Source organism: Furipterus horrens, unplaced genomic scaffold (genome assembly GCF_987537825.1).
Source record: "Furipterus horrens unplaced genomic scaffold, mFurHor1.1.pri manual_scaffold_13, whole genome shotgun sequence".
NCBI classification, from domain to species: Eukaryota; Metazoa; Chordata; class Mammalia; order Chiroptera; family Furipteridae; genus Furipterus; species Furipterus horrens.
In genome coordinates, this window is record NW_028327183.1 from 16,050,065 (window position 1) to 16,063,071 (window position 13,007).

Below are 13,007 nucleotides of genomic sequence, written 5' to 3' on the forward strand. Positions count from 1 at the left end.
TTATCAGTTTAAATTTTTCATTTGTTTTCATAAATACAATATCATTAATTAGAAATGATTGATCAATTTAGAAAACAATAGCTTTTAGAACCAGGAATTTTCCTTGACAAATGGCTTATTTTTATGATTCCTTGAAATCATAGCTTTAATATAATGCCAAGGTACCATCTGGAAGATTTAATAAGCTATACTTTAATGATGAAGACTGAGAAATGTAAATGACTTTTAAATTTCTCTTATGGCATTAATCCTCCAAGTAACATTCTTATAAATAGCCATCAATTACAATAAGATTTATAATTTGATATTAAAATAATGGTATTATCATATATTGGAAGCTTTTACTCTGAAGTAAGTTTCTAATTCCTCGGAGAGGGTTGGAGGAGTGGGGAGTAAGGAGGATAACTGTACAACTGCTCAGTGAGACAATAAGTCTGGTGCCAAGCATCATGATTCATTGTCAGTTTTATCCAACTGTGTATATATACCTAACACAAAGGGAATACAAATAAAATGACAAGATAAAGTATACAGTGTAAATATTATTAACAGGGTCTTGGGAATATTTCCAGAAAGTTTTCTATATCTATATAAGTGTAGGTAGATGGCAGTGTAAACTCTATAGATAGGTCACTCAAAGACTCTGTGGTACAGGTTTAGGACCCAGGGATAAAGTATCGATGTGCATTCTCTCAGTTTCAGCTTTGTAAGGAATGGTTAATTGGGTTAGTGTGAAAAAATAGTTGAGAGCATATACTTTTCTCCAACTGGCTGGAGCTATGGGGAAAGGTTTAGGAGCTTGGAAGAACCATAGAGATAATCTAGTTCAATCCATTTTACAGGTAAATAAGCCAAGGCCTAAAGAAGTTAAAGTGAGTTGCTCAAGGTCATACAGCTAGTAACTGACAGAGGATGCAAGTTAGATTTCCCTCAAAACTCTGTATTTTTTAACTCTATTAAGATATAAATCTTAATTCATATTTTTACTGTGCATATTTGTACTTGACCTAATGCTGCTTACTGATAACAAACTTTTACTAAAGGTTGTTCTAAGTTTCAAAAGTTACTACTTGACACACAGAGGGAAGAGAACACTGTTTAAAAGTTGTTTGGCATAATGTATCAATACCAATATTTTTTTTCTTAAAGCTTTTATTTGTTTATTTTTAGAGAAGGAGTGAGAAAGAGAGGAAGAGAAACATTGATCAGTTGCCTCTCACACGCCCCCAACCTGGGACCTGGCCCAAACTCAGGCATGTGCCCTGACTGGGCATCAAACCTGCAACCTCTTGGTTTGCAGGATGATGCCCAGTCCACTGAGCCACACCAGTCAGGGCAATACCAATATTCTTTACAAATTCAGTTTGTTATTGGAATGGTTCAATACATCTGTCTTATTTATTTTCTAGATTTTCTGAATTGGCTTAAAAGTTTTCCCCCAACCCCTAGGTTGTTTATATTTTACTTGTTCGTATTTTTTTCCTCTTTCACTAAAATGTCCATAAAATAGGGATTTATTCATCTTATTCATAATCATTGGATCCCCAGAACCTAGAATAATAACTGGAACTTTGTAAGGCCTCAATAAATACCTAGTAAAAATGTAAAGAAAAGATAGGGTGACATTTCTCAAGCTATTAAATATTATAAGATACAGTTATAATAATAAGATACAGTTGTGGGTTCTGGGACAAGAAGATATAGACTCACTTTTCCCTATTTCTTCCTTGTAAATCTACTAAATACCTTGAAAATAATTGAGCAATCATAAAAGGACTTTGAAATATAGAGAGAAGAAAATAGACTGACTAGGGACCTCACATCTTGAAGAATGACACCAAGTTTCCTGGGTTTTCTTTTATTTCCCATTTATCTGAATTGGGCACCAGAGAGGTCTTCAACTCAGAACTGACAAGAGGCATAGGCAAAAAATAAGTCAATGAATAAGCATGGAAATCCTGTTGTCTTTGGCCAGAAGGCCAGGAAAGGGAAAGCCCAGCAGAGACTTGTTTAAATGACTCATACTTAGTGATAGCAGCGCACCCAACAGCCCCCACCCATACCTGCAGTAGCAATAACAGAACTTGGGAGGGTCAGCCCACCCCATGCACCATACCTGCCAAGTAACAGTTGGCCCAATCTGCCAACAGTGGAACCCAGGAGGACCACACATATGCCAGCAGCAGTGGAACCCAGGAAGGCCGCACATATGCCAGGTCAGTCTAACTGCAGTAATGGCAATGGCAGAAACCAAGAGGGTGTCATTTCCCTAAGAGCAGACAGAGACCCAGAACTAGCAGCTCCTAGCCTCCACCCAAGAGCAGAGGAGATCCAGGCCAAGTGTATCCCAATCCTCCACCAAGTGACAAATGGCAGGTCAGTGACAGGAGGTGAACCAGACCCAGACCTTCACCTAGTGACATGGAGCTACCCAGACCCTGCAGTCTTGACCTTCCACCCAGTGGTAGAAGGCATACCACACAGGTGCTTCCTCATCCCCAGCAGCACCAGCAGAGATAGAACGAGAAGCACATTAGTACCAGGAGACTAGAGAATATACCACAAGAAATGTTTTTCCTCCTGCAGGTCTAGCATTCTTCATCCCCACCTAGTAGCACCAGGCAAAACCAAGGAAGCACCTTCCACTGTTGCAGGCAGCAGCAGCAGGATTCTAGCTGGAGCTCATGCAGAGCTAGAACAAAAAGCAGACCAGTCTAGAGCTCAGAAAACTAAATTGTCAATGCCATAGGAAGTCTTGTATCTTTGTGTGAGCATTAGACAAAATGTCCTTTTCTTACTTATTTATACCAGTAGACATACCTGTTTATCAGTGTTCTTCTTAGGAGGAATAGAAGACTCTTGCTCAACTTATTCCACCTTTTCTCAGTTTCCAGAAGGGAAAAAAGCTATGACAATAAGGATTTTTCTCTAAATAAATTTTGGGAAAAAGTATAGATAGACCTGTTAAGCAGTAACTGTAGGTGATACATTTAGTTGTCATTGGATATTTATATGCAGTTTCTAATTGAACTGTAATATAAACTTGTCCTGAAATATTAGAAATACTGTTAATGAAAATATGCAACACTACATTGTAAAATTAATCAAAGAATCCACAGCAAATTAAATTGACTACATTAAAAGTAAAGAAAGATTAATTCATTCATTTTGTCATTTATTTAACAAATATTTATTGATTACCTACTATACATCAGGCAACAACAAAATCTCTGCCTTTGTGGATCTCATATTCTAATAGAATTCAAAACTCAGAAGAGCAGCTGAATATCACAGGATCAACTTAAGACAACACTAATCATCTTTCAAATTGTCCTGTAAGGCAAACCATAAATACTAAAAAATGCCTGCCCTGTGTATGATCTCAATAAAAATTATATTATGAGTTGAAATATATTGGTATTGGTAGAATCTAGGTGAAAATAAGTCCAGAGAACTCATGAATAAATTATATATTTCTCAGAGTAATAAAGCATAGACTATCCAAAGTTAAATTTATGAGCACTTTCCCCTCCCTCAGTATAATCAGTTTCCACAGAAATTGTTTCTAACCAATTGGTTATGAGACAAGTTGAAATAAGACCAGAAAGTTTCAAATATTTTTAAATCAGAATATTTACAAAGATAACAATCCTACTTATAGACCATATACCATTTAAAATTATTCTTTGTAGTCAAGATTTCTTCTCAGTATCAAATTAAGAAATTTTTACAGCTATGCCTTCTGGGGAATCTATATTTCTCTCCACAGGGTCTCAAAGTAGTGGTAAACTTCTAGATTAGAATTTGTGTATGTGTTCAGTTCAGAAGACTGTCATTAGTGGTATCATTAGGCTTCACTAAGTCCACCAATGGCAGACTCAAGTAGACAAAAAAGAAGAAAGAAAAAGAATCAAGGCAAGCCCCGGCAGGTATGGTTCAGAGGACTGAGAACCGGCCTGTGAATTGAAAGGTTGCTGGTTTGATTCCCAGTCAGGGTACATCCCTGTTTTGCAGGCCATGCCCCCTGTTGGGAGCATGCGATGATGTATCTCGCACATCAGTGTTTCTCTCCCTCTTTCTTTCTTTCCTCCCCTCTCTCTAAAAATAAATAAATAAAATACTTTTTAAAAGAATCAAGGGAGAAAAGTAGATATAATAAGTAATAGAATGTACCTCATCTGCTATATATTGCTTCTTGTTGTAAATCTGTAATTACTGAAAATAGGAATAGAAGGAAGTGGAAAATACTTGCTGGTTTTGTTTTGGAAATTTAATTGATAAACTAAAATAGTCCTTATGATTTCATTCATATGTGGAATCTAATGAACAAACTGAACTCACAAGAATAATAGAGGCAGACTCATAGACAGCAGACTGACAGCTTTGGGGAGGCTACCCAGTGGAGGGATTGAGCAAAAAAGAAAGAATTCATGGACACAGACAACAGTGTGGTGATTGCGGGGGGAGGGGTGGGTACAGATGGAACAGGGTATGGGGGAATAAATGGTGATGGAAAAAATAAAATAGTCCTTAAATTTCTGAAAAAAAATTTAAAAAAGAAATGTGTTCATGTGTCAACTCGCTAAATTCAAGTTTTCTAAGACATTAGAAAAGCAAATTTAATTTGGTTACATGGTGGCATTTTCTAATGAGAAGCTTGAGTTTTGTTCAGGAGAGAAATTTTCAGTCAATCCTGTGGCCTTTAAAAAGTTTTAACTTTATACCACCAAGCAGCCATATGCTAAAAGGAGAGTATAACTGTTGTAATTGAATAGCTTTAACTTAATGGAGATTTCCAAGTTGTATCCTATAATATATCCTAGTTGTACTGAGAAGTGTAATTCAAGGCCCCGTAGAAAGGTCCTAGGAGGTATAGCTTGATAATAGAAATGCTTAAGCTCATTGATATTTAACCCACAGTCTCAGGCTCATACCAGGAATCTTCAAACCAATGCTACTTCAAAAAAGGGAGGGCACATTTTGATACATCAGTTTTGTATCTCATGCTACGTAACATCAAAAAAGTGTACCCTGGCCCTGGCTGGTGTGGCTCAGTGGATTGAGTGCCAGCCTGTGAACCAAGGGGTCACTGGTTCAATTCCCAGTCAGGGCACATACCTGGGTTGTGGGCCAGGTCCCCAGTTAGGGGCGTGTGAGAGGCAACCACACATTGATGTTTCTCTCCCCCTAAGAAGGAAAAAAAAAAGTGTGCCTTGGCCAGTGTGGCTCAGTTGGATTGTTGTGCTATAACGGAAAGGTGGTGCGTTCGATTCCCAGTCAGGGCATATGTGTGGGTTGCGGGTTGGTTCCCTGGTCCAGGCATGTATAATCCCTGGTCTGGGCACATAAGAGAGGCAACCAATCAATGCATCTGTCTCCCATCGATGTTTCTTTCTCTCTCTCTCCCTTCCTTTCTCCCTCTCTCTCAAAGCAATGAAAAATTTTCTTGGATGAAAATAAGAGAAAAAAAAATTTAATTATGGCTAATAGTCATCACACTGTAGAATGACATAATTGATGACTTTTAGTGATTTTAAATTTTCTTTCTTTTTTGTGTATTTGTGTGTGCAGCAATGAAAACTACTGGATGTAACTTGGATAAGGTAAATATTCTTCCTAATGCTCTGATCACTCCACTCATATCAAGCAGTATGATTAAGAGTGAGGATGTTACTCCAATGGAAGTAACAGCAGAAAAAAGATCTTCCCCTATTTTTAAGGTAAGCCGCATTGACTAGTGCCCAAATCCTAGCCTCAGATATAAAAATTGCTATATTTTAAGTGGTTTGATTTCTTTTCCCAGATTTATACTTTTTCTGTTTCTTTCACATTTGTTTTTCTTTGAAGGCCCTTATAAATTTTACTTTTTAGGGAAAATATATTTAACTCCAGTAAAATAGCCTGCAAAGTGACTTCCAGTATCCATTTTTGACAAGGGAGGAATTAATACATTAGCTAGACTTGGGGGATGGAGGGTATTAATGAAAATACTGTTTTAGCATTTTTGAAATTAGAGACATTTTTATTTTATTTTCTTTCACACTTCTTTCCTATAACTCCCTTTCCCTTTTTCACTTGCTTTCCCCCTATAATGTTACCAGTAAACCACAAAATGCAGTTTTTTAACTTGCTATTAATTCATGAACCATAGAATTAATGTTTTTACCGTCCTATACATATCAATTGCTGATTATTCTTTTACTTCCTTGTTTGACTATCTTTGCTTATAATACATATTTTTAAAATATTCTTTCGACAATCATACATGTTATCACCGAGACTCATAGTCTTATATTTGTTTTCCAAATAATAATATAGAGTAGGAAATTGGTTCTGCATATGCATATGTCTTTAGAATAATGTTAATTTTTGAAGTATCATATGAGTTCATTTAATGTTTATATGTACATATTATTTGAGTTTTTTTTATTTTTTAGACTACAAAGACAGTTGGATCAACTCAACAAACATTAGAAAATATCTCTAACATAGGAAATGGGTCATTTTCTTCATCATCTTCTTCCCACTTACCCTCTGAAAATGAAAAGCAGCAGCAGATTCAGCCCAAGGCATACAACCCAGAAACTCTGACAACTATCCAAACACAGGACATTTCACAGCCTGGTACCTTTCCAGCAGTTTCTGCTTCTAGTCAGCTGCCTAACAGTGATGCACTATTGCAACAGGCTACGCAGTTTCAGACAAGAGAAACTCAATCTAGAGAGGTATTACAGTCAGATGGTACGGTGGTTAATTTGTCACACCTGACTGAGGCATCGCAGCAACAGCAGCAGTCACCACTACAAGAACAAGCACAGACTTTACAGCAGCAGATTTCATCAAATATTTTCCCGTCACCCAGTAGTGTGAGCCAGCTACAGAACACGATTCAGCAGTTGCAAGCAGGGAGTTTTACTGGCAGTACTGCTAGTGGCAGCAGTGGGAATGTTGACTTGGTCCAACAAGTTTTAGAGGCACAACAACAGTTATCTTCAGTTTTATTTTCTGCTCCAGATAGTGAGAATGTTCAAGAACAGCTTAGTGCAGACATTTTTCAACAAGTCAGTCAAATTCAAAATAGTGTAAGCCCTGGAATGTTTTCCTCAACAGAGCCCGCAGTCCATACCAGACCAGATAATTTAATAGCCGGCAGAGCCGAAAGTGTTCACCCACAGACTGAAAACACATTATCTAATCAACAGCAGCAGCAACAGCAACAGCAAGTAATGGAATCATCAGCTGCAATGGTGATGGAGATGCAGCAGAGTATCTGCCAGGCAGCTGCCCAGATTCAGTCAGAGCTGTTTCCTTCACCTGCTTCAGCAAATGGGAACCTTCAGCAATCTCCAGTCTACCAGCAGACTCCTCATATGATGAGTGCATTATCCACCAATGAGGACATGCAAATGCAGTGTGAATTGTTCTCCTCTCCTCCTGCAGTTTCTGGAAATGAAACTACTACAACAACCACACAGCAGGTTGCAACCCCTGGTACTACCATGTTTCAGGCATCAAGTTCTGGAGACGGAGAAGAAACTGGTGCACAAGCAAAACAGATTCAGAACAGTGTCTTTCAGACTATGGTCCAAATGCAACATAGTGGGGACAGTCAACCTCAAGTTAACCTTTTTTCATCTACAAAAAGTATGATGAGTGTTCAAAATAGTGGTACCCAGCAACAAGGTAATGGTTTATTCCAGCAAGGTAATGAGATGATGTCACTCCAGTCTGGGAATTTTTTGCAGCAGTCTTCTCATTCACAGGCTCAACTTTTTCATCCTCAAAATCCGATTGCCGATGCTCAGAACCTTTCCCAGGAAACTCAAGGTTCTATTTTTCACAGTCCAAGTCCTATTGTCCACAGTCAAACTTCTACAGCCTCTACTGAACAGATGCAGCCTCCAATGTTTCACTCTCAGAGTACCATGGCTGTCCTACAGGGCTCTCCTGTTCCTCAAGACCAGCAGTCAGCCAACATATTTCTGTCCCAGAGTCCAATGAATAATCTCCAAACTAATGCAGTAGCCCAAGAAGAACAGATTTCATTTTTTGCAGCTCAGAACTCAATTTCTCCACTTCAGTCAACATCAAACACTGAGCAGCAAGCTGCTTTCCAACAGCAGCCTCCAATATCACACATTCAGACCCCCATGCTTGCCCAAGAGCAGGCACAGCCATCCCAGCAAGGTCTGTTTCAGCCTCAGGTATCCCTGGGTTCCCTTTCTCCTAATCCAATGCCTCAAAACCAACAAGGGACAATCTTCCAGTCCCAGCACTCAATCGTTGCCATCCAGAGTAACTCTCCATCTCAGGAGCAGCAACAGCAGCAGCAACAGCAGCAGCAGCAGCAGCAGCAGCAGCAACAACAACAGCAGAGCATTTTATTCGGCAATCAGAATACCATGGCTACAATGGCATCTCAGAAGCAACCACCAAACATGATATTCAACCCAAGTCAAAATCCAATGGCTAATCAGGAGCAACAGAACCAGTCAATTTTTCACCAACAAAATAACATGGCCCCAATGAATCAAGAGCAGCAGCCCATGCAATTTCAGAACCAGCCACCAGTTTCCTCACTTCAGAACCCAGGTCCTTCCCAGTCTGAATCATCACAGACCTCCTTGTTCCATAGTTCTCAGATTCAGTTGGTCCAGGGGTCACCCAGTTCTCAAGAGCAGCAAGTAACTCTCTTCCTCTCTCCAGCATCCATGTCTGCATTGCAGACCAGTATAAACCAACAAGACATGCAACAGTCTCCTCTTTATTCCCCTCAGAACAACATGGCTGGAATCCAAGGAGCCACATCTCCACCTCAGCCACAGGCTACTCTATTTCACAACACTACAGGGGGCACAATGAACCAACTACAAAATTCTCCTGGTTCATCTCAGCAAACTTCTGGAATGTTCTTATTTGGCATTCAAAATAGTAAGAAAGTCTTTATAATTTTTCCTTTCTTAGATGTTACTGGTTGAAATGGTCAGATGATTATTATTATTGGAAGGAAGCAAAACACAGTGGTTGTAAGAACATAGATTGTAGTTAGAACAGAGTTCCAGTCCCAGTTATACCACGCACAGACTGAGATGTTAGACAAGTAATTTGACAGTCATGAATCTCAATTTTCACATCTAAAATGGTGGTAATATTACATATTTGACAAAGATACCAGGGGGATTAAATGCGATAGTGTATATAAAGGTATGTTTGCCACTTTAAGTTATGAATTTGAAAGGAAAATGAAGAACATCAGAAAATTTCAGCCAATTAAATAAAGTAGTTTCCAAGGAGGTAGAAACCCATCTTTAATGTTTATATACCAAATAAATTATATAGGGCTTACGATGATAACTAGACACGGTTGTATTTGTATACTGCTTAGAGGGAACCGAAGATGAATATCAGTACTTTTTGGTGAAAACCTTTTGGGGAGGCTGTCAGGTGCCTCGCTTTTAATTCTTTGCCAAATGAACACAATAATGACTTACCCTCAGCAACTAATAAATATCTTATTATGACTATTAACAGAAAGTAATCAGGTAGCTTCTCTATTTTAAATGTCTCTGCAGACTGTAATCAGCTTTTAACTTCTGGAGCAGCTGCTTTGCCAGATCAGTTGATGGCCATAAGTCAGCCAGGCCAACCACAAAATGAGGGCCAGCCACCTGTGACAACACTTCTTTCTCAGCAGATGCCAGAGAATTCTCCACTGGCATCCTCTATAAACAACAACCAGAACATTGAAAAGATTGATTTGCTTGTTTCATTACAAAACCAAGGGAACAACTTGACTGGCTCCTTTTAATTAGATATGTAAGTATTGCATTTGGGCTTCTTTCTTATTGAAAAACATCGATGAATTTTATTCTTAACAGATTCGGGTTAAGTAATAGCACTGCTTAGACTCTAATCTTTCAAAAATACAGTGTTCTCACAAGATGGTAGGCTACTCGATGAGTGGTAGCTTATGGTCATATTGTTAATGCTGGGTATGCCTTCTGGCTCTAAACTTCTTTGCCTTGGAATGACAGCAAATCTCATGTATTAAATATTAGATATAATTAAGTCTAATTTCTCCCTTCCTCAAGAAATAAATATTGAGTCAGGAAGCTCTGTGGAAGTATAAATATGATAAAGTATCATTTATAGTACTGTAATATACTTTGGGATCATTCAGGGTAATAGGATCTTTATAAAATGCTTTCCCTCCCTAGTTATATTAAATGTATTCTTTTTTTTAGAAATTCCATGAAGAAAATCCTGATTCCAAGATGTCCTGAGATCTTGTGATTCCATGAGGATTATTGAACTGTTACTTTAAAAACAAAATGAAATATGAAAAACTGTGATGGAGTAAATGGATAGATTTTACTCTGGCTGCAAAAGAGCACACCTATGCTGCCTGTTGCAGTGATTAGCCACCATTGTTAACATCTTTATATTTTATATTCCTAATAGCAATGATGACTGAGAATCTGTTTGAGTTTCCACTTGGCAGAATTAATTGTTGCTCTTTACCTAGGCTGGACTGCTCAGTTATTATTGCTATTAGAAAGTAATTCATATTGTCATATTTACTTTTGTCCATTATTTTCTTCCCTGCATTGTTTTAGTCAAGTAACAGCTTTTGAAAAAGTAAAATTAAATAGTAACTAAGGCTGTGGTTTTTCAATATAAAAAGCACAGCTATTGGCCAAAGGGAAAGAATCCTTTTTCAGTTTTATAGAAAAACTGAAGAGGTAACATTCTGACAAGTAAGCTGTATTAAGAGCTCTCCACAGTTAAGAGGCTTCTTTATCATAAAGGCAGACAACACAAACTGGGAACAGCTGGAATGCTATTCATTTTATTTTTCAGATTGTGTTAATTCTGTGTTTCTGGTGAGTGGTTCAGCCATAACTGCATAGAAAAACAATCTTGCTCTGAAAAAATGAAGGGGATAATATATGGTAAATTATGTTCTGATATCCTTCTGCAGTAGTTTAAACTGACAGCAGTTTGAGTCTGTTTTCTTCTTAACCTAGTCTTGGGCTGGTTGTTCCCTTTTTATATTCATCTATATTATTCCCTTCTTTTTCACTTTATTTTAGACAATTGGTATATATTCATAGTTTTGTGACTCTGTAACAGCGTAGAAGAAAAGGCCACTTTGATCCGGGGTAACCCAGCAACTCCTGCAGCACAGGTGGGGGCTACCTTGTCAGGAATAAGAAGATCTGATTCCTGAGAAACAAGAAACAATGCATTTTCCCCCATGAACGGTGCTGTTCTGAAGTCTTCAAAATTTTCTCTCTAATAGGAAACAGTGTAAATTTTAATTTAAAAAAAAGGCAAAGTAAAATATTTTGAAACATCACTTCTCCCTGAGCTGCAGTGAGTGTAATTCACTTGTCACCTCAGTGCTTTAGAGTTTGAAGTGGTCACTTATCTGATGGTTCCCACAAGCCGTAGGCTTTACAGGGTCATGTCATTGACTTAAAATGAAGAAAACTTCTGTGACATCTATAGAGAGCAAAATAACTCACTCCAGAACTTGCAGTTGTAGCATTAGTCATACAGTTTTGGGTGTTCTCACCACCCATGGGATGCCTGCTTCTCACTACAACCTGTTGTCTGGACACATGCTTATGTCATATTTTTCTTTTGGCATGTAGAAAGCTGTTAATACAGTTTAAGGCCAAATTGTGTGTGGCTTCTATATGTAGATAAGATGTTTTGGTATCCTTGTCCACTTCATGTATTTTTTTTTTTATTTGTACAAAAATAGCCTGTTAAAAATTGTTTGTTGAAGGCTACTTTTCTGTTTTTTATTTTTTTTCTCCTATACATTTAGTTGAACTTAGTGGAATTGTGGTCTTGGTTTTGTTTATACAGCCAGATTTTTCCCCTTTTTGTGATGATCTTCCTTGGTTCTTTGAATGTGCTCTTCTTCTAATTTGTTTTTTTCTCCTTGTTCTCATATATTCTTCCCTCCACCCTCATCCTTTCTTTCTTTCTCTCTCTGATTGAGAGGCATTGAATTACGTTTTCAGTAGTACAGGCTTCTTGCCGATATGAAGGGAACTTTTCAGAAAGAGACCTACTCTGGGTCATTTAATTTTGAATACAGTTTTCAATCGTTCAAGTTTTGGATGGTTTATATCTAATGTGTGTTTCATTTTTTTGGAAAGCTATATTTTGTATTTAGGAAATGGTATACTATTTTGCTATTTGTACTGAGTGAGTACATTGGCATAAATATAGAAATTTATATATATACATATATATAAACTATTCTTTTTTGCCACACATTTTTGTGGTAATTTTGTGAGTTTGTCTGATGTTCTACCACAACGTGGCGTCTGATAACAGTGAGGGGGGGTTTGTTATGTCTTTATTGAGTATTTAAGTATCTTTTGAAACAAATAACTTGTTCATCTATGGCCATTCCATCAGGCAGTTCCTTGATGTTCTTGGTGGGCTAAAGGCAGCTTACTGTGTGTTTGCTGTATCTCACTCAGCAAAGTGTTAGAGTAAGGAAACCCATCTAGGCAGTTGTGTCAAATGGTGTTTCATGAGAATGAGCCATTCAGTCTTTGCTCACTATATATTTAATATTTTATTGTTGTTGTTTTTATTATTAATTGGCTTTCTGTGTTTTATGCTTTTTATTTATAAAGACACTAAAAAACTTATTTGTGACTTTATTACCATTTTCCCCATCTTGTAATATCCAGAGCTACTTTATAAATTCTCTGAACTGAAAGCATTTTCCTCAGTATACCTCTTCTCTCCCCACCCCTATCAGGAAAAATTACCCAGTATAGTTCAGGTTATAAGAAAGACCAGCCACACAATCCAGTGCTTCAGTTTTAAAACGTAAAACTCCAACTGCAGAGGGCTGATGAATGTCAGAAAGCTTACCCAGCAGGTATAAAAATAAGTAGAAATAAAATAGCGTAAGTTCATTTCTGAGTTTTCTGAATTTTTTTCTAAGAGATTATACAGGAGATTTGAAAAGGCTA

At 37.6% G+C, this 13,007-nt stretch overlaps 1 protein-coding gene across 1 annotated transcript in view; it reads left to right on the forward strand.

Moving 5' to 3' along the window:
- NFAT5 (nuclear factor of activated T cells 5) overlaps positions 1-10,946 on the forward strand; it is a 108,400-nt gene extending 97,454 nt beyond the window's left edge. The window contains exons 12-15 of the mRNA XM_090260367.1: positions 5,572-5,720; positions 6,438-8,931; positions 9,573-9,816; positions 10,245-10,946. Of these exons, the coding sequence (XP_090116493.1) occupies positions 5,572-5,720; positions 6,438-8,931; positions 9,573-9,808 (2,879 nt within the window). The 3' untranslated portion in view covers positions 9,809-9,816; positions 10,245-10,946. The remainder of the gene's footprint in view (positions 1-5,571; positions 5,721-6,437; positions 8,932-9,572; positions 9,817-10,244) is intronic.
- Positions 10,947-13,007: the final 2,061 nt, after the last annotated feature.